The sequence below is a fragment of the Rhinopithecus roxellana genome, chromosome 10 (genome assembly GCF_007565055.1).
Source record: "Rhinopithecus roxellana isolate Shanxi Qingling chromosome 10, ASM756505v1, whole genome shotgun sequence".
Classification (NCBI taxonomy): Eukaryota; Metazoa; Chordata; class Mammalia; order Primates; family Cercopithecidae; genus Rhinopithecus; species Rhinopithecus roxellana.
Genome location: NC_044558.1, coordinates 3186606 through 3214429, shown reverse-complemented (window position 1 = coordinate 3214429; position 27824 = coordinate 3186606). Strand labels below are relative to the sequence as shown.

Sequence of the window (27824 nt, the reverse complement as noted above, 5' to 3'; positions counted from 1 at the left end):
ACCTTAGGACCTCGGAACGTGCTGTTCTGTCTGCCTAAACTCTCTCCCACAGATACTGGCATGACTCATTCCCTTCCTTCCCCAAAGACTCTGCTCTTACATTCCCTCTTCACAGGGCCCATCAGCCCAAACTATCTATAGTAACATGCCCACTAGAATATGACCCGCACCAGGGTATGAGATGAAGAGTTTATTCTGGATTATCCGTGTGGGCTGAATGTCATCACAGGGTCTGATCAGAGGGAGGCAGGAGGGTCGTAGTTCAAAAGGTGCTGTGACAGACAGAAGCAGAAACGGAGAAAAAGAGTGGAAGATGCTACATTGCTAGCATTGAATATGGAGGATGGGGCCACAAGCCAAGAATGCAGGCAGCCTCCAGAATGTAAAAAAGGCAAGAAAAGGGATCTCTCTCAGAGCCTCTAGGAGGAATGCAGCCCTGCCCACCAATTTTAGCTTTCCAACCTCCAGAACCATACGATAATAAATTTGTGTTAAGTTATCAAGTTTTTGGTGATTTGTTATAGCAGCAATAAAAAACAAATACATGGAAGACATACACACACACACACACGTGACTTTTCCCCTGTTGTATCCACAGCACTTAGGACAATGTTTGACACATACAGGAACTTAGTATTTGTTGAATAAATGAATGAATGAGTTGTTAATGCTTTATGGGAATGAGATGGGCTGCCATAGAGAAGTGAGGGCAGTGCTGCCTCACTGGCTTGTACAAGCTGAAAATGGATAGTGTTATCAGGGATGCTGTGGAGGCCATTCCTGCCTAATTAAACCAGCATGCCAGAGTAGCCAGAGCTACTTGTCACATACATGGCACTTAAAGAAATCATTCATGTTCCAACAACCTGTTGGACCCTAAACAGTGGAACCATTCTCAAAAGTTGGTTATTAGCAATTTTACAAATAGCTCTCAAAACATACCAGCCCACAGCTAAATGGTAAGGCAACATCCTAGAATAGTCTGCAGTGTTATAATAATATTGAGCATGATTGCTTTGCCTCTTTAAGAAACCTAAAGAAAATTTGATATTGTCATTCAAATTCAGAAAATACAGAGACCACCACAAAGATACTACTTGAAAAGAGCAACCCCAAGACATATAATTGTCAGATTCACCAGGTTGAAATGAAGGAAAAAGCGTTAAGGGCAGCCAGAGAGAAAGGTCGAGTTACCCACAAAGGGAAGCCCAAGAGACTAACAGCACATCTCTTGGCAGAAACCCTACAAGCCAGAAGAGAGTGGGGGCCAATATTCAACGTTCTTAAAGAAAAGAATTTTCAACCCAGAATTTCATATACAGCCAAACTAAACTTCGTAAGTGAAAGAGAAATAAAATCCTTTACAGACAAACAAATGCTGAGAGATTTTGTCACCACCAGGCCTGCCTTACAAGACGTCCTGAAGGAAGCACTAAACATGCAAAGAAACAACCAGTACCAGCCACTGCAAAAACATGGCAAATTGTAAAGGTCATCGATGCTACGAAGAAACTGCATCAGTTAATGGGCAAAATAACCAGCGAGCATCATAATGACAGGATCAAATTCACACATAACAATATTAACCTTAAATGTAAATGGGCCAGCCAGGAGCGGTGGCTCACGCCTGTAATCCCAGCACTTTGAGAAGCCAAGGCGGGTGGATCACGAGGTCAGGAGATCGAAACCATCCTGGCTAACACGGTGAAACCCCGTCTCTACTAAAAATACAAAAAAATGAGCCGGGCATGGTGGCGGGAGCCTGTAGTCCCAGCTACTCGGGAGGCTGAGGCAGGAGAATGGCGTGAGCCCGGGAGACGGAGCTTGCAGTGAGCCGAGATTGCACCACTGGATTCCAGCCTGGGCGACAGAGCAAGACTCTATCTCAAAAAAAAAAAAAAAAAAAAAGTAAATGGGCTAAATGCCCCAATTAAAAGACACAGACTGGCAAACTGGATAAAGAGTCAAGACCCATCAGTCTGCTGTATTCAGGAGACCCATCTCACATGCAGAGACACACACAGACTCAAACCAAAGCGATGGAGGAAGATCTACCAAGCAAATGGAAAGCAAAAGAAAAGCAAGGGTTGCAATCCTAGTCTCTGATAAAACAGACTTTAAACCAACAAAGATCAAAACAGACAAAGAAGGTCATTACATAATGGTAAAGGGATCAATTCAACAAGAAGAGCTAACCTAAATATATATGCACCCAATACAGGAGCACTCAAGATTCATAAAGCAAGTCCTTAGAGACTTACAAAGAGACTTAGACTCCCACACAATAATAACGGGAGACTTTAACACCCCACTGTCAACATTAGACAGATCAACAAGACAGAAAGCTAACAAGGATATCCAGGAATTGAACTCATCTCTGCAACAAGCAGACCTAATAGACATCTACAGAACTTTCCACCCCAAATCAACAGAATATGCATTCTTCTCAGCACATCATACTTATTCTAAAATTGACCACATAATTAGAAGTAAAGCACTCCTCAGCAAATGTAAAAGAACAAAAATCACAACAAACTGTCTCTCAGACCACAGTGCAAAAAACTAGAACTCAGGACTAAGTAACTCAATCAAAACCACTCAACTACATGGAAACTGAACAACCTGCTCCTGAATGACTACTGCGTAAATAATGAAATGAAGGCAGATACAAAGATGTTCTTTGAAACCAATGAGAACAAAGATACAACGTACCAGACTCTCTGGGATACATTTAAAGCAGTGTGTAGAGGGAAATTTATAGCACTAAATGCCCACAAGAGAAAGCAGGAAAGATCTAACATTGACACCCTAACATCACAATTAAAAGAACTAGAGAAGCAAGAACAAACAAGTTCAAAAGCTAGAAGACAAGAAATAAGTAAGATCAGAGCAGAACTGAAAGAGATAGAGACACAAAAAAAACCTTCAAAAAAAAAAATCAATGAATCCAGGAGCTGGTTTTTTGAAAAGATCGACAAAATTGATAAGACTGCTAGCAAGACTAATAAAGAAGAGAGAAGAATAGACTAAATAAAAAATGATAAAGGGGATAATACCACCGACCCCACAGAAATACAAACTACCATCAGAGAATACTATAAACACCTCTCTGCAAATAAACTGGAAAATCTATAAGAAATGGATAAATTCCCAGACACATACACTCTCCCAAGACCAAACCAGGAAGAAGTTGAATCTCTGAAGAGACCAATAGCAGGCTCTGAAATTGAGGCAATAATAGCCTACCAACCCAAAAAAGTCCAGGACCAAATGGATTCACAGCCAAATTCTACCAGAGGGTAAGTACAAAGAGGAGCTGGTACCACTCCTTCTGCAACTATTTCAATCAATAGAAAAAGAGGGAATCCTCAATTTATGAGGCCAACATGATCCTGATACCAAAGTCTGGCAGAGACACAACAAAAAAAAGAGAATTTTAAACCAATATCCCTGAAGAACATCCATGTGAAAATCCTCAGTAAAACACTGGCAAACCGAGTCCAGCAGCACATCAAAAAGCTTATCCACCACAATCAAGTCAGCTTCATCCCTGGGATGCAAGGCTGGTTCAACATACGCAAATCAATAAACCTAATCCATCACATAAACACAACCAACGACAAAAACCACATTATTCTCTCAATAGATGCAGAAAAGGCCTTCGACAAAATTCAACAGCCCTTCATGCTAAGAACTCTCAATAAACCAGGTATTGATGGAACGTATCTCAAAATATTAAGAGCTATTTATGACAAACCCACAGCCAATATCATACTGAATGGGCAAAAACTGGAAGCATTCCACTTAAAAACTGGCATAAGACAGGAATGCCCTCTCTCACCACCCCTATTCAACATAGTGTTGGAAGTTCTGGCCAGGGCAATCAGGCAGGAGAAAGAAATAATGACTTCCTCATGTCCTAATTGAATACCACCTTCCCCCAAGAAAGGAGAGAGAGACAATGGTTTGCTAATCAGGGAGCAGAAAATGCTCCAAAGGCCAAGTCCCCGACAAGATGAAGCAAGAAAAGCCACTGACCTGGTATGTCTGCTTCAGGACCACGGAGATGCTCAGGTGGTGGTCCCAGACCACGGAGAGGGCTTTGCCCAACAGCAGAATGATGTACCGGCCAGACTCCACCACCTCAAAGTGAGTCTCATCCTTCATGGGCCTCTTCACATTCACCTGGAGGAAGACAAAGCAAGACATACAGGAGGATGAACGGTAGGCTTGACAGCCAGATCCTCCCTCCACTCCACACCTGCCCATCTGTCTCCAGTGCCCACGAGTGCAGGCACCACCACCCCTCCATGACCCCACATGCCACTGCACCCCTGCAGGGCCAGCCCCACGCCATGACATGTCTGTGGCCATCTCACCACCACCACTCTCCAGGCGTCCATGACCAAGAGACGGTAACAGAGGTAGCAGCAAAGTCATGATTATGAAATTAAAGTACTATGAAACCAATCAGCCGAAGACCATCCATCGCTTCACAAAAGGTGTTTTATTGACAATTAGTCATTAAATATAGTGGTCCCCTAGACAGGTTTTCAACATGGCAATGATTTTAAGCATCTCTAGTTGACTGTTTAAAAATCTATTCCTCTATAAAAATAAGCAGTAGACTCTCACCTTTCCTGTATCCCACCACCTCCCCCTCCTTAGAGCCACTGTCATCAGGAGGAGACAGAGCTAAAGAAAAAGGAAACGCGGCACTCAGTGCTAGTGCCAGGAAGCATACACTGCGGGTTCGAGAAGGGCTCTGACCTGAGCCTCTGACTTGGCCCAATCCCTGCCAGTGCTGCACCCTCGAGGCCCATTTCAGCATGCGTGATGGACCCTCTAATTCCTCAGACTGAGACTGAGACTGAGACTGAGGCTGAGAACCGCCGTCACCCCTTTGCAGAGGTCTTCTTGTTAGTAACACATCACGTGCAGAGCTCATCACATGTGCAAATCTATCCCTCACATGTCTGCACACCTGTTCAGCATCATCACTATCACTCTGCCCTAAATAGAGCTGTCCTTTGAAACAGAGTTGACACTACTGACCCACAGTTAATACATTATGCTTGCTAAGTAGTTTTCTTCCATAATGGTGAAGAATTCACCTCCTATCCCCTGATGTCAATGGTGGGTATTGGGAAGAAGGCAGAGATGCAGGCTGAGGCCACGGGAGAAAATGAATATACCAGGACAGGTTTGTGCCCAGAGCCTGGGTCTCCATAGCACTCCATGCCCAGACCTACTGAGTCAGAATCTCAGGATGGAGCTCCAGGATCCACATTTTAAACAAGATCTTCTAAGAGAGTCTTGTGTACACTTCTGAGAACTACTTCTTAAGCTCTTAGTACATAGGGGACTGAATCACTTTACTTCTCTTTTGAGCTCCTTTAAAAATGTTTATCTGGCCGGGCACGGTGGCTCACACCTGTAATCCCAGCACTTTGAGAGGCCAAGGCAGGTAGATCACCTGGGGTCAGGAGTTCGAGACCAGCCTGGACGACATGGCGAAATCCCATCTCTACTAAAAATACAAGAAATTAGCCGGGCACGGTGGCGTACACCTGTAGTCCCAGCTACTAAGGAGGCTGATGCAGGAGAATCGCTCGAACCCTGGAGGTGGAGAGTGCAGTGAGAAGAGAGATCACACTATTGCACTGCAGCCTGGATAAAAGAGCAAGACTCCATTTCAAAAAAAAAAAAAGTTTATCTGAAAAGAACAGAAAAACATACGCAACATATCCCATAACATCACTTCATACACGCACACAAAGAAAGCCCGGCTACCCTCCAGTCCCCACCCTACTCCAGAGGTGAGCACTGGTTCTTCCCATGTTTGTGCAGATGCATGTGCACATCCTTCACACACACACACTGCACTGTCACTAAAATACTGCTCTGCCACTTGTTCTTCTCATAAAATAATACGTCACGGTCAGTTGCAACAACTCTGCCTCATCCCCTTTAATGGCTGTGCATGATTCCATTCACACAAGTTCTAAATGAATGCTTGGAAAATGTTCCTCTTAAGTGACAGCACAAAGCGGGACATGAGGGTGGAGGAGATGAGGCCGCACTTACCTCCCCATCGAACAGCTCAATCTCTCCTCCCTCCACCAGGATGGTGACATGTTTCTTGCATTTCACTGAGGGGTGGCTGCATCCCTCATTCCCCACCAGGATCCGAAAGGTCCCAGGGTTACTGCCGCAGTAATCCTAGGGAAAGAGAGTGGTCCATGAGAGGACCATTATTCCCACTGGCTCTCACCAGACCACAAGATTGACATCTCTTCATCGCAGGCCTTTGAGTATGTGTCACAGGATCTTGCCATGTCCATGGCTGTGCATATGTGTGTCTGTGTGCGCCTGGGGGAAGGGGGATATGCCCAGGTTAATGCCCTCAGGTGTGTGAACCTTGCCCATGAAAGATGAGCCAGGTGCCTGCAGTGAGTGGGGTGGGAGTGAAGGCAGGGGAGGGAAGGAAGGTGACATGTGGCCTGCTTTGATGGATGCATCAGGCTCAAAGGCCTTGCCTAGAGCCCATCAGAGTCCCTCTGGAGCCCTTGCCTCGAGTCCCACCCAGGTAGCTGGGACAGTTTGACCACAGGGCACTTTGTGGCTCTAAATTCTGGCTGAATCCCTCTGAACTGCTGGCCCAGAAACGGAACCAAATACGGTTTGACACAGCTCCACGGGTCCTTAACTGCCAGGTCGAGATGAGTGGAGACGATAAGGGAGTTCCAGTCCTTGCTGGTCAATTGCATAGAAAATTAAGCAAAAGGGGACACATTCCTGGCAAATCTCTCTCCCATGGTGGCTACTATTGTGGTACGATGAAAAAAAAAAAGATAAGGGCCGGGCGCGGTGGCTCTAGCCTGTAATCCCAGCACTTTGGGAGGCCGAGACGGGCGGATCACGAGGTCAGGAGATCGAGACCATCCTGGCTAACACGGTGAAACCCCGTCTCTACTAAAAATACAAAAAAATGAGCCGGGCATGGTGGCGGGAGCCTGTAGTCCCAGCTACTCGGGAGGCTGAGGCAGGAGAATGGCGTGAACCCGGGAGGCGGAGCTTGCAGTGAGCTGAGATCCGGCCACTGCACTCCAGCCTGGGCGACAGAGCGAGACTCCGTCTCAAAAAAAAAAAAGAAAAAAAAAAAGATAAAATGTTCAACTGAGAAAAACAAAGTGTGTCGCTTGAACCCAGGAGGCAGAGGCTGCGGTGAGCCGATATCACGCCACTGCACTCCAGCCTGGCGACAGAGCAAGACTCCATCTCAAAAAAGAAAAAAAAAAAAAAGAAGAAAAGAGAAGAAAAGAAAAACAAGGTGTGAATCTTGATTCTGCCACTTACTGGCAACACTGAGCAAACCACTCACCTTTCTGACACACACACCCACACACACATAGGCCCATGTAGTCATACACACATACACCCACACACGTAGCCATACACACGCACATGCATACACACATGCACACATATATATACATGTGTCCATACAACACACACAATCTGACCTCTGTAAGATTCCATTCAACTTAATGGGATTGTTAGGTTAAATGGCTTTGTGTTAGGTTGATGCATGGCGAAGGCTAAAAGAGGAAAAAGTGCTTTATTTGTTCTTATCATCAGCTGAGATTTCTGAAAGACAGGGAGTTAGGTCTTGATGCTACTCCCAAAGGAGGACAGCAGAAAGGGGAGGGGCCCCAGGACAACGCTGCAGAAGACAACAGAAACAGCTGTGGGAAAGGAAAACAAGCCGCACACACAGGGCACCGTTTGGAGGGGAATCTTTACAACTGGTCCAGTTGGGAAAGCTGGCCTGGACAGGGAAGGGCTGGGAGCGGTAGATGCTGACTGGCTGTCTGGTCCTTGCTGCACTGAATTAATTTTTTCCTGGATGTTCAGATTTGAAACGGGCTGTGTAGTTGTTCTGCAAAGCTGGTGCCGCCTTGGCTTTTGCTGCTGAGGCTGGGAAACTTCCATATAGAACCCTCTGGGAAAGCTCTAGAGGGGCGCATACCGCCCGGCTCACAGGTTCCTTGCCTGGTCTGCATGCCCTGTGACCCCAGCACATAGCCTGCCTCTCTAGGCCAGCCCAGGTGTGAGGTGGGGACTGCGGAGGCTGCTGCTGGCTCCGCCCCAGGCCCAGCATGCTCTACATGGGAGATCGGTCCATAGTCACCCACGCTGCCTGACTCACCAGCTCTTGCAACTCAGCCTCTGGGGCTGGGGCTCCTATGGGTTTGTGGTCTTCCATTCAGACCACACCAAGCCCCCACTCCCTCCTCCTCCTGGGAATGGAGACAGTGGGACCATATTTGTTTAAAGCTTCACAGAGTACAGCGCCTCGGCTCTGGGGAGAAAAGCACTCATACTTCCTTGCTTACACATTTGACGTCAACCAGCAAGAGAAACTTACAAGAATCCATGCAGTGGGGAGTGGGAGGCAGAGGGGCTGTTGCCCACACTCACCAGTGAGGACTCCTGGACTCGTTCTCACCCGCTGGACAGGATGACTTTCCCGTGTCCTACACTCCCACTCCTCCCATTCTGAATTCTACCAAGTTAGAAATTAAAATGGCAGAGAATTCCACAAGGCCATACCATGGGAAGCAAACTCCAGGGGTCATTTCAACCATCCTCCTGTCTGGGGCCACTGCACACCACGTGCAGACTGTGCACTGCCCAGGGTGCTGGAAGGGAGTCTCAGCGGGACTGAAATCCCAGCCCAACCCACTCCCTCAGCTATGCACCCTGACTGAGGCTGTATCTGCCAGAAGGAACAGAGGCCTTTTTCTAATTCCACATCTGTGCTAACGTGGACTGGCAGTAGCCTCTCTCCCACACCAATCCTCAACAACAAACAAGCTTGTTTCGTTTTAGAAGTCCCCAGGTGAGCAGAGGGAAAATGGACAATCACTTTGAGCTTCAAATCCCCTACCGCTTCAGGCACCTCTGTGAAGGACTGGAAAATACTCCAGTAGAAACCAGACCCAGAGTCGTTTCTGCAGATAGGCCCACAGAACCCAAGCTGAGGCACACCACACACCCCTCCTAGAAAGAGACAGCACCCTCTCCCCATCTCCCCACCTCTCACCTGCACCAGAACGTACTGGCACTCCCCGGGGAACATGTATTTGAGCCCGTCGAAGGTGAGGTAGTGGGCCATGCCAATCGTGGAGCACGTGGCGTCACACACGTGGTCTGTGCAGTTCCACTTCCGGTCCCGACAGACACTAGGAGCAGTCATGGCAGGGATGACAAGTTGGGCACCTTGGGTTTGAGGGGCCCATCTGGGCAATAGAGACAATGAAGGAACACAGAATACTCTGGGTGCCTCCCAACCCTCCAGGAAGCCCAAGGAAGATGAGGACCTGTAGCATGGAGTGTGGACTTCACAGGCCCAGCATGGGGCCCAGCGAGACACAGGGAAGCCTAGCTGCTCTCCCTAAAAGGGGGAAACTGATGCAAAGAAGGGAAGGGGTTGTCCAAAGTGAGTCAGGCTGCCAGGGAGGAGGCCCAGATGCTCTTTAGGCCTCCTGTTATGAATTCGCTCAGCCTCACCCTAGAAGCCACATCTACCTGAGATTAGCCACAGGGTCTCTGTCAAACAGACACACTGAGGTTGAAAGCCTGAGGCTAACGGGAAAAGCAAGACACAATAGTGGGAAAGCCCAGAGTCTGGAAAAGAGTGATGAAGCATGCACTTCTGCCAGGAGCGGCTCTGTGCGCATAGCTACACGTTAACACGTACGTAGCTACGTGTTAAAATCTATAGTGATCTGCCCACTGCCACGTGTCCCACCCTGCCACCACCTGTAACCAGAGCTGACATCAAGAAGCCCACTTGTGCATCAGAGGTGGTAAGCTCAGACCTCAAGTCCAAGAGACAGCCCTCTCTGCCTCTGTCCAGTAGGCCTCTTTCCAAGGCTGTGCACAGCCACAGAGTCGAAGGCAGGGTGAATGAGCAGGGTGAGGGGTTATGTGCAGGATGGCCAAGGAAAAAGGAGAAGGCAACCAGCTACCCTCGCCTCAAACCATGCCGTTGCAAGCTCACTCACGCTGTGCTCATGGGCAGTGTAAGGCCTGCAAGGAAAGGACCCTCCAGATCCCGTACCCACTGGCAGCTTGGCCACAAACCCAATGACTGGTGGGGCGAGGTCCCTGTCTTCCGTGGGGCCCATCTCTCAGAATAGAAATACAAGTTGAGCATTCCTAATCCAAAAATCTGAAGTCCAAAATGTTCCAAAACCCAAAATTTTGAGCACCAACATGACACCATGTTGGTAGCTGAGAGGGTGACACCTTTACTTTCTGATGGTTCAATGTACACAGAACTTTGTTTCATGCACAAATGGCGAAAATACTAAATACACATTAAATACATATTTAAAATATTGTATAAACTTACCCTCAGGCTATGTGCATCAGGTATATATGAACCATAAATAAATGTCATGTTTAGACCTGGGTCCCATCCCTAAGACACCTCATTATATACATGCAAATATTTCAAAGTCCAAAATAATGCAAAATCCAAAACAGTTGTGGTCCCAAGCATTTCGGATAAGGGATACTGTACTAACCTGTTGAATAGTGTCTATGCAGGACGGGCACAGGTGATGAGAAAGATTCTCCCCATTTTACAGATGGAGAAACACAAGCACAGAGGAAAGGCAGAGAGGAACTGGGTTCCCACAGGGGGCTGGAGTCAAGTGCGGAAGGAAGGTCCTGTGGCCGCGTGTGCCCTCACTCCACCCACAGGGCCTGGGTCCCCGGGGCAGCCGCTCACTGAGCCTCACCAAGTATTGCAGTCAATCTTCACTGCTTCTCCGGGGGCATACTCCTTGCCCTGATGGAAGCAGGGACACCTTTCCAGGGCCACACATCTGTTTTCATGCCGGACCTAAGGGAAAAGAATCCAAGTCTTCAGGGCCACAGTGACTGATCTAAAGCCCTCCTCCAGCCCGCTCCAGGAAGTACTGTCTGAGACTTGAGCCTAGGCCCAGCACTGGGACCGGCACCAGGACCAGGACCCGGCCAGGGGACAGCTTCCACTACAGGCCAAGCCAGGACAGGAAGCCTACGCCCAGGCTGGGGCTTGGCAAACATGGGTTCCCATCTACATGGCTCCTCCCTGTCAAGTAAAGACACTGACTGCCCTCTGCCCTCTCATGCCCTGCTGGGGCACTGTAACCTGGACACTTTTGCGAAGGTACTTCAAAAAATCATGTCCAGAGGCCTTGAAATGCACATATTCTTGCACCTAGCCATCCCAAGGAAAGGATTTCTCTAAGGGAAATAGAATTACAGACAAAGATTGATGGAGATTTATCATTGCAAAAAAAAAATTGGAAAACAATAGGAAAATGACTAAATCCATTAAGGAATCGCCAGGCACCGGTATCCTACGGTGTTATTACAATGGCCCTTTGGAAGAATCTTAAATGAAGCGAGAAATACTTACACTGTTGATTTTTAAAATAGGAAGAAAAACTGTATATACATATGGTTCCAAATTTATATGTATTTCACAAAAGACTAGAAGAAGATACAGAATCTGCTTCCAGGTGGTGAGCTGGGATAAGGGAGTGGGAGGATTTTATTTTCTTTTTCGGTTTTAAGATTTTTTTTCCAAGTGTTCTTCAGTGAGCATGTATTATGTTTATAATTAAAGAAAATGAACACTATATTGAATAAAATTAATGTGTACTTAACACTCTGGAGGTGAGGGTCGAATGTTGGGCATAAGTAGCACTCGATCAGAAGTAGAGTCTGAGGGCTGGTCCAAGCCACAGGCCCCCCTCCTGCCCAGTCTCCAGTATTCCGGTTCACTCTCCACGGGGTATGCTTTACTTCCCCGTCCTCATGCCTCGGGAAACTACTTACGTGAGCATGTTGTACTTCTCAGGTCTGTTGGGGCTGGGGAAAAAAAAGAACTAAAGGCCAGGCACGATGGCTCACACCTGTAATCCCAGCACTTTGGAAGGCCAAGGCGGGCGGATCACGAGGTCAGGATCAGACCATCCTGGCTAACACTGTGAAACCCCGTCTCTACTAAAAAAATACAAAAAATTAGCCAGGCGTGGTGGCGGGCATCTGTAGTCCCAGCTACTCGGGAGGCTGAGGCAGGAGAATGGCGTGAACCCGGGAGGCGGAGCTTGCATTGAGCTGAGATGGCACCACTGCACTCCAGCCTGGGCAACAGAGCGAGACTCGGTCTCAAAAAATAAGAATAAAAAGAAGAACCACCAGCCCCAGTGGTTTCAGGAGGAGTTGGCCAAACCCACTCTAAGCTCAACATGCAGACATGCTTCTGTCCCGACTCCAGAGGGCAGCCCTGGATGCCTGCCCTGGTGTGGCTTAGGCTTGGGGGCTCTCAAAGAGGCCCGGGTCACCCCCAGCTGAAAGACTATCACACCTTGGCTCCAGAGCTACCTGCAGGGCGAGAAGCTCCTGGTCTGGACAGCTCCAGCTCCATGCAACCCACTCCCTCCCCAGACAAGCCGGAGCTCCCAGGCCTGGAGCTAGACAAATCCCTAGGAACAGGGCAATCTTAGGCTGAACAAAGGGCTTTCAAGGACCCAGGCTAGAATCGTATGTGAGCGCCGTGTGTGTGTTAGGGAAGGGGTAGGGAAATAGGAAGAATCCTCCACTACCGAATGCTACCTTCGCCCAGCCTCTGGAGGTGTCCCCGAATCCCTGGACCCCAGCTAATGAGGCAGAATGACAGGGCAGAGATGATGATGCAGGTTGACCCCACTCTTGGTAGCTCGTACCTCCTGGAACCACTGTTCTTGGGAGGGCATGAGCTCAGACGCCCAGTAGGGAAGATGGCACCTTGGCAGGATCTGGGAGGGACTGAAAAACTCTCTAGCAGAGCCTTCAAAGCCTCTGTCACAATTAGGGTTAATTTCCACATCGCCCCCATCCTGGGTCAGCTCTGACAAGCCTGAGGCCCGCCACCTAGTGGCTGCTACAAGAATGACTCAGGCATCCCACAGGGACCTTACAGTCAATGGAAACCAGGTAACACGCCTCCTTGTAACAAATACCACGTGGGACAGAAGTGCAGGGATGGACTCCGGGAAACAGAGCCAGGCTCCCCTCACCTCAGCACGTGTTGCCCCTACCCCTTGGACAGGTCTGGCTGGGGGCTCCCGGGCCGCTTGGTCTGCATGCTGCATGTTTTTACCCCTCACCATGATATTCAACCCATGGGAAAACCCACAATGCATTCATGGCCCAGGGAGTCCCTATCACCCAGCTGTGGGTCTATGGAAGCCCAGCCCTCCTCTAGCGGACAGAACACTCCAGTCCCAGCTCGGGTGTGAGATAAAATGCCATGACTGCAGCCGACACTACCTCCTCCTTCCGAGCACCCACTGCAAACCACGTGGCTGCTCTCTGCCGACTCGTGTTAGCGAGAGGAGGTTATTAATTCACGGACAACAATATTATAATAGGACCTTGATTATTAAGTGAGGACTGCTATGAAGGCCACGGTGGTGTGGAGTTAGGTCCTAAGAGAGCTGGAGAGGAGATAAAATATAACCTTCAAGGAGAAGAAAGAGTTTCCAGGCCACAGCATGAGGCTTTGTGACTTGGGAGAGAAGAGCAGGTAACAATAGCCCAGCTAAACACACCCAGAGAATCCCAAAGCAGCAAAGACATTCAGGGAGGTGGAAATTCACGGAGGTGGACAGGTGTGGAAATAAAGGGGTGATTTAGGGGATGGACGGGGCCCACAGGGAGCTGTGCAGAGAAGCAGGACAGGCCAGCGTAGTACCTGACCGAGTTTTGTGACAAGTCCCTTAAACCTCACAGTGAAAATGAAGAGAACCATCTCCGTCTAGTGTCTGCCCTTTGGGACATCAGAAGGCTACCTTAGTAGCGTTAAAGTCTATGAATGTCCCCTGAAGACTTCACAAGAAAGCCTGGCAGAAATACCCGTCCCATTATTCACCAACTCATGACCTCTTCAGTCAGAAGGGCTCAGGCTGAGAATGTGGTCCTACGTGTTGGTCCGCGTCAAGAAGAATTATAAAGTGGGGAAAAAACTGCTCATTACCTTTCTCTGAAAAGGTCCCATTGTCCCCAAACTCTCCATACGTGAACACCATTGCGACCCACTCTCCAAAATCTTGTTTACCTTCCAACTGCCCTTCGTTCATTCTCCTACCCCATCAGTACTTTCAGGCCACAGCAGCGGAACTCAGCCACAAGTCTGCGAGGAGGAGAGTGATCTGATGGAGTAACTCCTGCTGAGCGTGGTGACTCTTCCTATGAGGACTTATGAGGTTCCACTTTTCTTTAAACCTCTCGCTTGTTAACCAAAATGAATGTTTGCTTATTTTATGTCAGTAAGCCCGACTGAGTGACCAATCGTGGACCATGCAGGAGATATTTCGGAAACAGGCCCTTCCTGGGACCTTTTAGAATGTACAATGCCCACGTGAGGCCGCCTCTGGATGGGCCCTTGAACCCAAGCTCTGAAGTTTAAGAAGTGGTGCCCAACTCCTTCAGTCTTCATATGGGGCCAGTAAGGAAACCGGGCATCCTGGGATCAGGCACGTAAACACACTTCTCACCGCCAAGAGGCTCCCAACACCAGCAGTTTGGGAGACGTAGCTGCTAGGTTTCAAAGGGTAAGTCAGCATCTCCCAGACAGAGGCCTAAGCGTTTCAGATTGGAGGAGCCCTGGTCTCAGAGTCAGGAGACCAGAATTTCCACTATACAACTATGAAGCCTTGACCCGGCTCTGTTCCCTTTCTGTCCTCAGTCTCCTCCCATGTGATAAAAAGGGCTGACATAATGGGGCTTCAGGGTTTCTTCTTCTCCGCCCTCTACGATGCTCCTGGAGTTACCCCTGTGGCCGAACTCAGGAACGGTGAGCAGGGCAGTGGGTTGTGCTTTGCCGTCACCTGGTGGTGGGAGCAGGGAATATTCTAACTTAAAGAGATGGACGCTTCAGGCAAGCATCACTCCAAGATTTTCTGAACTAGAGAAAAATACCTGGGAGACCTTCTAGTACAACTCCCTCATTTTATCAATCCAGTGGGTCTCAGAAAGTGAACACTAGGATCTAAAAAGTTGCTCCTGTGTGTGCTAATTCCCTGCAGCATCTCTGTTCTTAGCAGGATTCACGGTTTCCCACCATGAACTTATCGTAGTAGTGGTCATTAAACCACCACTCACTAAGCACCTCCCATGTGCTCGCTGCTCTCATCTCCAGTCCACCCAACAGCCTGTAAGCCAATTTTACAGATAAGAAAATTAAGACACCAAGATGTTAAGTGACTTGCCACTCACTTAAGTAGATGTCAGGAGCCGGGATTCAAACCTAGAAGTATGAGGTTCCGATACCATGCCATTTCCACGCGGCTTCTCTGCCCTTCATTTACCATGGTGCAGACCACTTAGCAAAGGGGCCCCCATCCTCATTCCCATGCCAGGAGACCTTTGCCAGATGGCAAGAGCAGACAGGGTCTGCAGCTTGCAGAGTCAACCAGAAAACCTCTGCTCTAAGCAGGTGCCAGGCCTAAGACAAATCAGAAAGAGAGAGGCTCTTTCTCTGTCCCCCAATATCTTCAAACAGGTGCTTCTGGGCGTACGGTGGACCCTCAGAGACACCTTAGAGGAGGAGAGACAATCTTCGGCTGAGAACAGGGCTGCTCAAAGTGCATTCCCTGGGCCAGGGCCAACCTGTGAGGGTGTAAGCCCAGAAACTGAGAGAAAGTGTTTAGAAAATCTTAGGGAAATGTGGCAGAGTCATGTCATGTCTGTTGTATGTCATAAAAAGTGGGAGGTAAGAGTCTAGATTTGGGGATCATGAAAAGAAAGAAAGAAAACATTTTTTTAAGTCGGGGCATGGTGGCTCACACCTGTAATCCCAGGACTTTTGGAGACAGAAGCAGGCAGACCACCTGAGGTCAGGAGTTCAAGACCAGCCTGGCCAACATGGGCGAAACCCCATCTCTACTAAAAATACAAAAATCAGCTGGGCGTGATGGCGGGCGCCTATAGTCCCAGCTACTCAGGAGGCTGAGGCAGGAGAATCACTTGAACCTGGGAGGTGGAGGTTGCAGTGAGCTGAGACCGCGCCACTACACTCCAGCCTGGGCAACAGAGCAAGACTCCATCTCAAAAAAATTATTAAAAAAAAAAGCTCTTGTCGCCCAGCCAAGAGTACAGTGGCGCAATCTCGGCTCACTGCAACCTGACTCCCGGGTTCACACCATTCTTCTGCCTCAGCCCCCCCAGCAGCTGGGACTACAGGCACCCGCCACCATGCCCAGCTAATTTTTTGTATTTTAAGTAGAGACGGGTTTCACCGTGTTAACCAGGATGGTCTCGATCTCCTGACCTCATGATCTGCCCGCCTCAGCCTCCCAAAGCGCTGGGATTACAGGCGTGAGCCACTGCGCCTGGCCAACAATATTTTTTGATTGGGTGGGATCATATTATTTTTGTCATTGCTTTTTGTTTTATTTTTATGAGAATTCATTTTTATTGTATTTACAAAAGCATGGGTCCACAACAGATTGGAAATCTAAGAAAAAACATCCTTTACGGGTCTCTCCTACGGACAGCAGGAGGAACTGATGGGTGCAGCCTCAGAGACAGTCTTGGTTGGTTACAAAAACAACAATTAAAGCTATTCCTACACTTCTGTAGAACTCTCTGGCTTTAAAGTGCTTTCACACACATCTCCTTGGGGCCCACAGTCATGCATGATGGAGGCAGAACAGAAATTAGGTGTCTACATAACACATGAGGTGACTGGGCTTCCGGTAAAGACTGAACGACTGCAAGAGCATGGAATCGGAAAGCAGGGAAGGCTGGCCTCACGGGTCTGCCCTCTGCACCCTATTCCTGCTCGGTGCTCTTTCTGCTCTCTGTAGATCTGTCCCCAAGAAAAAGCCACCTCCCTTTCCCCTTTCAAGTCCTCAGAAGAATGCAGAATCCATGACCCCTTCCTCAAGCCCTTAGTGACATCCCACAACCCTGCCCCTTCACATGGGACAGACTGGACAGAGTTACACCCCGAGGGATAATGTCTGCACCATCAGATGGGCCCAAACAGGGTGTTTCCAGGCCCAGCCCCATTTTCTTTGTGTTATGGCCAAGAACACGTGTCCCGTGCTGCAGCCAGCACGCTGCGCACACTTAATAAATTACACGGACTTCTCTGCTCTCTCGAATCTGGCCTCAATAATTTGCACATTCGCCGGCATCGTAATGAAGCAGTTGTGAAAATAACCCAATCTCTTACAATATGAACTTGCAAGTTTATAAGCCCCTGTGGCTGAAGTGCGAGTCACTTCGTCACGTGACAGGTATCCAAGTGCTGTCCTCAGAATGCATGCCCAGTGCTTCAGGAATGCCAACAAGCACCTAACAGGACAGCCACAGCCTGTATCTGAAGTCTCACTGTCCTCTTGGGATCTGGGGTCATCATGTAATTATTGTGGTTATTAAAATTTAAGGCTATCTGTATTTTTTCCTTCATGGCAAGAAAGTTCTTTTCAAAGCATATCCGATGCTGACACAGTCCTCCGAGTGATTCCTTTTCCTGCTGAGTATGATGAAGAGACAATGATCTATGCCGTGCCCACACCAAAGCTCTGAGACTTTCTATACAAGAGGCCCCAGGAATAAAGAAGAGCAAGAAGGAAGATTCTCCTATTTTTTGTTCCTACCCAGGTCTGAGATTCCCCTCCTTAGAGACCCTTCATGATATCCACCTTCTGCTGAGGCACCAAACAGCCCTTCCAGTTCGAAGGTGCTCACTGGCCAATCACTAGGCTCTCCTCACCAGAGAGATTTGTAAACTGTCTTTACAAATTACAGGGTTTGTAAACTGTCTTTACAGTTCCAAAACCCTCAGAGGTTAACACACAGGAGGGGAGAATTAACAAGAGTTAGTCTCTCTGTTTGAGAGAACAAAAAGTTGAAGGGGAAGTAGAAAAACAAGCATCTGTCCTTCACACATGGCAATCCCAGCCTTCCTGAGACACACTGGTAATTGAGTCCATGTTCCCTCTACAGAATATCGACAGGTCCCACAGTCCAGCACACTGCCCCTCAAGTGGAGTCCTGGGCATCACTAAGTCCCCTCCACAGCCATTTGAGAGCCGCCCTCTCCCATTCTGGCCTCTACAGCCCCTGCCCCAACCCCTCACCATTCACGTTGGGTATAAGGAATTGAAGTCGGGGGAAAACAAGACAGGATGCATTTTGAAAGAGAAACATCTGGAAGTTGCACCCTTCAGGGTGTATGCGTCATCTATTTAATACTACACTGGCTAAGATTAGACTTGGGAGGGAGATGAGGAGGAGTAGGCATGCTCAGATCATTGCCATCAGCAGCAGAACATCCACATAGGAGCCAGAAGTCGCAAACCAGCCCGGTCTTAGATGCATGGCCTCCACGCCTGTTTCAGCCACCAGAGTCATGGAATGTGAAGAGCTGGCCAAGACCTCACGACCCACATTACAGATGAGGAAAACAACGTTCACTGTGGGGAAGAGACTTGTTGGGCCCATGGTTTGCTAGTGACACAGCAGGGACATCAATGTCTTTTTTTTGAAATAGTAAGTTATATGCATATACATCAATGATATGCAAATATATATGTCTCTCCATTTTCATAGCATGGAAGGCAGCCCCTGGGAAAATTGTAATGGGAATGCTTGTTTTTACTTGTAAGTATTTTCTGGAAATTCTTTGCTTCCTATGGCACTCCTGTAAGCTAAGTTCTTATATACTGTCAGATCCCGTGAGGACCAACTCCAGGCATTTTCGTAACAACTCCCTCCCTGACTTCGGCAGCTGACTCTGCCACAGAACAGCCTCCCCTTCTCCACACCCCATTACCAGCACTACCTCCATTACCATCCTTGTTGAGCCCTTCTTTCTTCCTCTCTCTGGCTCCATAGCCCCCTCACTCATCCCTGCCTACAGGAAAAATGAAGGGCAGGTGCCAGCTCTGTGCCTGGTGACTCACCATGCCCGGGGGGCAGAGACAGCCAGAGACACAGCCCATGCTCATGCACTCCAGGTCGTAGTTCTGGCATGTCTTGGCACACTCGAGTCCTTCAGCACGCGGGTTGTCAGCGGGACACACCAGCTTGACCATGGGGGGCCGACAGGATAGGCTCCTTTTGCCTTGAAAGTAGGAAAAGCAAAGAGATGATTAGTGAAACAGAGAATGGACCTATCTTCCACACTGTCCTTTGGTCCCCTAGAGGCTGTGACTAAATTCAAGAGACTCAAGAGTCGCTCACTTGCAGGGACCAGCTGCAGACTGAGCCAGGTTCCCTGTGTGGGACTGGGAGGGCACCTGCTCACCTGGGCTTCTATCTCTGGCTTACACTGGTGGCAGCTCTTCTGACCCCAGGTCTCATGTGATGTCCCATATTTGTCTTCACCCTTAACCTTGCTATATAGCAGGTTACATTGAATCAGGATGCACTGCAGAAATTTCCAGACCCAGGCTTGAGTAGACCCGAGTGTGGGTGCTAAAAAGGAGTTTTAATGGGACCTAACAGAATCATTCCTAAATGGTTACAACTCATGTGGGGAGAGAAGGCCATTTGACCACAATGGCTTTAAAACAGGCTTCTGTGGGCATCAGCCCCTGCCCAGCCACTCCATGTGAATTTGCAACCCTGGCAACACTCCATCCCCTGACACTCCAACCTCCCTTCCCTGCTGTTTCCCCTCTGATATCCTGTATCCGTTTTTCTCACCACCTGATATACTACACCTCACCTATTTGCTCACTGTCCTCCCCAGGCCACTGGGCCCACTAGAACGCATGTTCCATGAACCCAGGGATTTCTGTCTACTTTGCTCATAGACATATCCTACTTCCTGGCAATTAGTAGGTATCCATGGCTAATTGGGTAATGCTGACAGCAGATGATTGATACAGCACCTGTCTTTCCAAAGCCCAGGTGCACTTAATAGCATTTGTATCACATACTCGCTCCTGTGGGCAAAAAGTCAAAATCTTGGAAACTCTTGTTAGAAAACTGAAACTCCAAAAGGTTCAATGGCTTTTCCCAATCGGCACACAATCCCAGGAGTTTCCGGACTTTGAAAAAGATTATGTTTTCCAGTAACCAGACTAGAAGATTCTGAGCAGAAGCACGGAAGGTAGGTCTGAGAGGCAGAATGCAACAGAGACAGTGGGTGTGGGGGAAACGCTCTGAGATGGAGAGAAAGGAAGATGCAGAAGGATGGAGTGATCTTGAGGTCACAAGTTCTGGTCTCAACGTTTGAGCCACCATGCTCTTGGGATCTTGCCCCAGCTCTAGGCTGAGACATTCCCCAGTCGGTCATGCCGGGAGCCAGACCTCTCATGCAGGGCAAGCCAGGAAGCAAACAGCATGGCACAGAACTGGGTCCCTTGGACAGAAGGAGACTTATGGAAAATGAGAGGCAGAGAGGGAAGCCGTCAAGCTGGAGACTGAAGACAGCCATTTCTCTCTCTCCCACTGGAAGAGTCCTTTCTAAGCAAGGATAAGCCTCTGGAAGCAAATAAGGGCCCTGTGATCCATAAATGTGAATGTGAAACCCCCAGTACAAGCTCAGCCCCTTCTCCCTTCTATGCCTGGTCCTTAAACAGTACAGCAGGCCAGGCGTGCTGGCTCATGCCTGTAATCCCAGCACTTTGGGAGGCCGAGGCAGGCAGATCACTTGAGGTCAGGAATTCGAGACCAGCCTGGCCAACATGGTAAAACCCCGTCCCTACTAAAAACACAAAAAATTAGCCAGGTGTGGTGGCGCGTGCCTGTAATTCCAGCTACTTGTGAGGCTGAGCAATGAGATCGCTTGAACCCATGAGGCAGAGGTGCAGTGAGCTGAGATTGCACCACTGCACTCCAGCCTGGGTGACAGAGTGGGACTCTCAAAAAAAAAAAAAAAAAAAAAAAAGACAGTGCAGCCACCATCAGGACCTTCGAATGGGGAGCAACAGACCCAACCTTTCTCTTTCTCTCTTTCAAACCCATCCAAGAAGCTTTCTAAAGAGCTGTCTTCATCAGCATGTCCATAGGAAACAAGAGGCCATGAAAGAAGGGTGACTGTCATCACAATCAAGGCCACCAACTCACAGCTATCCACCGAGTTAAGGTCTCCATAGGCAAAAGAGGGGTCTCGCAGAATTTATCTGCAAGTCTTTCCCCTTACACAAAATCAAATACTTCTTGCCTCAATGATTTGGATTTACACATGCAAAGACATGTCTTGGCCTGAAAGTCACTCACACAAATCCAGAAATTATGGCAATCCTGGGCAAAGCCAGACCCATGCCTGGATGCACACACACATCAGACAGTGTCACCCAGCTCTCTCCCACCATTCCACACGTGAGGAATCCGGGCAGGACAGAGTCAACCGGCCTTCCGTGGGGACAGTACTCACTGCGGTGAGACAGGGGACTGCTGAGGACAGCGTCGGGCAGCAAGCTTCCGGGGACTCCACTCATGGTGCAGTGCATGAAGCCATCCTCACAGTAGCTGCAGAGGGGAAAATCAAAAAGCCCAGCTTCGCAAGACTCGTCTACACTCACCGCCTCCACATCCTCACCTCCCACTCACTCTCTGCCTTTTTCAACCAGGTCCCAGTCCCATAACCCCTCCTGAAGCACAGCTTGCGAACGCCACCAATGGATGAGCTCCACGTCACTAAATCCCTTGGGACTTTTTTCAGTTATTTTCTTAATTGATCCCGTTCAACATTATGCGTCACTGTTGAACACTCCACTCTTCCAGAAAAACAAAAAATATTCATCTCTGCAGGTTTTCCTCCCACTTCCTCAGTTCCTCCTTCTCAGCCTCAGTTTTCATGCGCCCCCCCCCCCCCCCACTGCCTGGCCTTTAAATATCAGCCTTCCCCAGGCTCTGGTCCTAGACTCGCTCCTCTTCTCACACTCTGCTGCCATCCACACCCCCAACTCCAATCACAGACATGACTCATGAATCTACATCAGCAGCTCGGACTGCTCCTTTGAACCCCAGACCCATATACTCAAATGCCTACATGGTCTCACTAATGTAGAGAGTCTCAGAAACACTTCAAACTCGGTACATCCAAAACTGAACTCACGATCCCCCCACCAAAGGCAATTCTCCTCCAGGGCTGATTCACTGAACGGTGACGCCATCCATATATCACTGAAATTCATCTCCACTTTATCTCCATTGTCATGAGAAGGCATTATCACCTCTTACCTGGACTATGCAAAAGTTTCCTAACTGACTGTATGAGTAAAATTTTATAAAATGTGTGTGGTTGCTTTGTATGTATGTTTAATTTGTATAAATGATATCATATAGCACGCTGTGTTTTGCTTTTCCCATTGAGCACCTTGTTTGTAAGATTCATCCCTGTGAAGCCATGGACCACTTGTCTGTGGCTTCTGTTACACAATACACCTTTTACCCACTCAGTGTCCCAATGATGGACACAGGTTGTCACCTGCTCCTCACCACCACAGAGCTGTGCTGAACATCTGCAAACATGTGTCCTAATGAACCTGTGTAAGGATTTCTTTAGTCTATCTGCAGAGGCAGAAGTGTGGGGACAGCAGGTGTGAATATCTGACCTGCATATGATGTGCCAAGTACTCTCCTAGATGGCTCAACCCAGTCTATGCCCTACAATAGCAGCTGAGGCCTCCATGCCCCTCGGCTCTGCCAACACTCAGCATTATCCAGATGTCTAATTTTTCCAATCTAATACGAAGTCATACTCATTGCTTTAATTTGCATTTTTCTGACTGTATAATTTTATTCAGTTTTGTTTTGTTTTGTTTGGAGACCGAGTCTCACTCTGTCGCCAGGCTGGAGTGCAGTGGCTCGATCTCGACTCACTGCAACCTCTGCCTCCCAGGTTCAAGCGATTCTCCTGCCTCAGCCTACCAAGTAGCTGGGATTACAGGCATGTGCCACCACGCTCAGCTAATTTTTGTATTTTTAGTATAGACAGGGTTTCACCATGTTGGCCAGGATGATCTCGATCTCCTGACCTCGTGATCCACCCGCCTCGGCCTCCCAAAGTGCTGGGATTACAGGTGTGAGCCAACGTGCTCTGCCTGTTTTTGTTTTTTTGAGACAGAGTCTTATTCTGTTGCCCAGACTGGAGTGCAATAGCATGATCTTGGCTCACCGCAACCTCGAAGTCTCGAAGACAGGTTTAAAATCAACTCCTGGCCCTGGGCCTGGTCTGCAGAAGAATAAATACTCGGCTGTGATGGCCGCTGGGATAACCAAACACACAGTCTGCAGAACCTCCAGGCCCCAGCGTTTCACCCTCCTGCCACCTTTTCACGACCAACACTAGCACCTGCTCCAGCCAGGCTCATTCTCCAGTGTGTTGTTGAAAGAATAAAAATAAACAGCTGCACACAGGCCCCGAGGTCCTTCCGACACACCTTCTCCACGAAACCCAATTTTCTAAACGAAGTGGAAAGACAAGCTGCTCAATAGCTTTCAGCACTGGTGCCTAAAAGAGAGACAAGGAGGATGCAGACTTGGAGACGTCTTTGATGTCAAACCCTAAAAGGAGCCCAAAGCCAGGGTCGCTCCCCAGCCCTGTTCACCCAGGGGCCAATGCACGCCTTCTCCCACCTTCCGTTTTAGTGAAATAGCCAGCAACAGCTGCTGCCCTCCCAAGTCATACCAACTTCCTATAGTCTAGCCTCTTTCCTTACCACTGAAACATGGAGGCCACCATGACCTTCTGATCGCCAAATTCAACCATCTATTCTCACTGTAATACGGAGAGTTCAAGAATCCCTGGGTTCTAGTCACTTGCTGGCTGATTTCGGAAAGTGATAATCTCTCTAAGCTTCCAATTCTTTACTAAAAAAGCAAGCCCTGCTTGCCCAACAGCATTGTTTTAAGGTCCCAGAGAGAAACTCCTTGAAAACTATAGCCAAGACAACTGTAGTAAAACAGCACTGGGCTAAGGCCAAGAGGTCAATTCTGCAGAGGATGTTGTCCTACTCCCTTCTGCCCTTCATTTCCATGATACGGCACCGCTCGGGCTCTGCCCTTTTTATAGGCCTTTGATCTCTGGCCTCTCTCATGCAACCCTCTTTTTCTTCCTCTTGCCCTCTGAACATTTCCCCAAGTTCTGACTCAGTCCTCTCTTCTGCCCTCTGGCCCACTCCCTTTAAGGATCCTCGCTACTCTCATGGCTGAAACTGTCACCTCCATGCACATCTTTCTCTCCAGCCGCAACCTCTCACTCACCTTCCAGACCCATTTCAAGCTGTTGATTCCATTTGTTCACGAAGATGGCAACTCAAAGTCATCAAGGCCAAAACCAAAGTCATCACTTGCCCTCTACCTCCAGAGGCCCTCTTGGTGTTCTTGCCGTCACTGTCCTCACAGCTCTCACAGCTAGTCAAGTTCAGAACACCAGGGCCATCTGCAACAGCCCCTCCTCCTCGCAAACATCCCACTAGTCCATCTGCTTTCCCAGCGTCTCTGGCTTCTGGCTTCCACTCTCCATTTCCACTGCTATTGCTTGATCCAGGGCCTCACTACCTTCTTATCAGTCAATGTCAACATTTTCCTGTAGATGCTCTCCCTGTTGTCATACCTCATGCAGCTCCCAAAACCCATTCCCTGAAGTTATTCTTGGATCCTATTTGCTCCCTGCTGAGAAATTTCCAGGGGCCCCATTCCTACTGCTCCAGCATCAGTGCTCACCCCCTCACTTCTGAATACCCCTGAACCTCATCCCAACTTCCCTCCAGTCTTAATTTTCCTTCATACAGCATGTGTTCGTGCCAGAGGACTTACCTTGGGGATTGTGGAGTACTCCTTGTGTGTTTAGTCCCTAGACTTTCGCTCCACCTCAAAACAGTCCTCCAGGCTGGGCGCAGTGGCTCATGCCTATAATCCCAGCACTTTGGGAGGCTGAGACGGGCAGATCATTCGAGGTCAGGAGTTCGAGACCAGCCTAACATGGTGAAACCCCCCTCTCTACTAAAATACAAAAATTAGCTGGGCGTGGTGGCACGTGCCTGTAATCCCAGCTACTCGGGAGGCTGAGGCAGGAGAATCGTTTGAACCCCAGAGGTGGAGGCTGCAGTGAACCGAGATCGCGCCACTACACTCCAGTCTGGGTGACAGAGTGCGACTGTATCTCAAAACAAAACAAAAAATCCTCCTCCATCCTTCAAGCCCACCTCTGCTGCTGGAATCCTCCCCAAGCTGAAAACCACTTCTAGCATGGAGTTTTCCCTAATTCCTCCCACATGGAAATTATCCCCCCCTTTTCTGAATAAGTGGTACCTTTTATGTCTCTGATATGGCACATCTACCAAATGTTATAGTTATTTCATCTCAATAAACATGCACTGTGTACCTACTTTGTGCCAGAACTGTGCTGGGGGCTGGGGTTCAGGGCCTAATATGTGGTCTGGACTCTAGGGGGGGCCACAGACTAGAGGGGAAACACAACATCTTTGATTGACATCCAAGTCCAACAGTGATGAATGTTTCACAATAGAAGGGTAAACAACCTGCTTTGGGTAAATATGTTGGAAGGGGCTTCGGATTAATCTCACTGGAGTGATAAGGAAAAGCTTCTTATCTAGTGTAATGTGCAGATTCTGTTCCGGTCGGCAACAAAAGCGAAACTCAGTCTCAAAAAAAAACAAAAAGTGAACATGGATTGAATGTCAGATGTTACTAAGGAATTATTGTTCATGTTCAGGTTAATAATGGTATGATTATATATACTTTTTAAATTATTTGTTGAAATACACACTGAAGTATTTGCAGGTGAAATGATACAATATTTACAGCTTTTTTAAAAAACTATTCCAGGCACACAGGAGAAGAGTCGATAGACAAAATAAGAATGGTAAAGTGCTGCTAATCATTGAAGCTGGGAATGGATACGTTGGGGCTCCTTATACTTTTCTCTCTACTTTAATGTCTGTCTGAAATTTTCCATAATCAGGACTTTTTTTTTTTTTTTTTTGAGATGGAGTCTCGCTCTGTCGCCCAGGCTGGAGGTGCAGTGGCAAGATCTCAGCTCACTGCAACCTCTGCCTCCCAGGTTCAAACGATTCTCCTGTCTCTGCCTCCCAAATAGCTGGGACTATGGGCGCTAATTTTTTGTATTTTCACCATGTTAGCCAGGATTGTCTCAATCTCCTGACCTCGTGATCTGACCTCGTGATCTGCCCGCATCAGCCTCCCAAAGTGCTGGGATTACAGGCGTGAGCCACCACACCCGGCCAATCAGGATGTTTCTAACTGGTCTCCCCAGTAGACTATCAGGTACTGTGTCTGGTTTTTGTTTTTGTTTTTTTTCCCGTGATGAGACTTCCCTCTGTCGCCCAGGCTAGAACACAGTGGCACAATCACAGTTCACCGCAGCCTTGACTTCCTGGGCTCAAGCAATCTTCCCAACTCAGTATTTCAAGTGGCTGGGTCTACAGGTATGTACCACCACGGTCAACTATTTTTTTTCTTTGTATGTAGGGACAGTGCCTCATTATGTTGCCCAGGCTGCTCTCAAACTCCTGGGCTCAAGCATTACTCCCACCTCCACCTTCCAAAGTGCTGGGGATTACAGATGTGAGCCACTGCCCCAGCCTGGCTCATCTTTAGATCACTGATTCTTAGCCAGAACTAAGACAGAACAGGAACAGGTGTTTGCCCAAAAAACGTCCTGTTGTAAATTTCTTCTATGCTCATGGCAACCCTGCTCAAAGTCACAGAAGGCTTAGGCAAAGACCTGCAGGAAGCAAGCATGATTGGAGCTATTTTGGGGAAGCGCATGAAGCAGGTCAGGCTAGCAAATGCCCCATGAAGGCAGCGCTGCAGTGGTCCGTGTTCTTCCTGCTCAAATGCTTCAGCCTCAGAATACTGAAAGCTGGTTGGAAAGGAGCGTGACAGGGAGATCTCCCTTCTCCTGTTCCAGAAAAGGAAAACTGAGACGTAAAGCCCAGAAATGGGGGCCAACACGTGACAGCTGGCAATAAAACTCAAGAACTCCTCCTGCCAGCCAGAAATCCTAGTTCCCTGTGTGGTAAGGAAATCAGAAGACCTAGACCAAATCCCAGCTCTGCTTCTGACTGGCTGTATAATTCTGGACAAGTCACTTCCTTCCTTGGGCCCCAGTTTACCCATCCATGATATGAAGGACTTGAGGGCCCATTTTCTTCTCCAGCTCTGCTGTTTCAGAGGTCCCTGACCCTGCTGCCTGCACTTACCACATGGTGTGATGATCTGAGAAGATGTCTTCCGGCTGGAAGATCTCACCATCATAGTAACAAGGGCACTGAGCCTTGGGTACGCAATCCCCCATCTCATCCATGTAGAGCCCTGGGGGGCAGAAGCAGCCCTCCAGGCAGGCCTCATTGCATTCCTCATCCGGGTAAGAGAGCGCGCGGCAGGTCAGGTTGCAGGGGTTCCCGCACTGCAGGTACACCTGGCCTTTCGGGCATTTCAGCTCTAGAAGAAAGAGGAGGAGTAAGGCCTCAGCAGGAATGTTGGACAGCAAGGACTACGGTTCTAGGACTTGCCACCCCTTGTAGCTGTGACCCCCAATTATTTAACTAAAAATTTTTATTGACATAATTGTAGACTTGCATGCAGTTATAAAGAAGTAATGCAGAAAGATCCCATGCACCCTTTACCCAGTTTTCCCCAACTGACCCCCAATTATATCTGTATGGTCACCAACTTCCTTTCCCACTATGAGCAAATGTGTCTCTTTCAGCATGCAAATGTGTATTATAATCATGGGGGCACATATTTTCTCCTCAACCACA

The 27824-nt window shown here is 48.5% G+C and overlaps 1 protein-coding gene across 1 annotated transcript in view; it reads right to left on the bottom strand.

Annotated features, from left to right (window-relative positions):
- Positions 1–27824, bottom strand: part of VWF (von Willebrand factor) — a 171899-nt gene that overhangs the window by 81792 nt on the left and 62283 nt on the right. The window contains 7 exon segments of the mRNA XM_030939152.1: positions 4039–4185; positions 6088–6222; positions 9110–9248; positions 10815–10918; positions 19023–19183; positions 21446–21540; positions 27264–27504. Of these exon segments, the coding sequence (XP_030795012.1) occupies positions 4039–4185; positions 6088–6222; positions 9110–9248; positions 10815–10918; positions 19023–19183; positions 21446–21540; positions 27264–27504 (1022 nt within the window).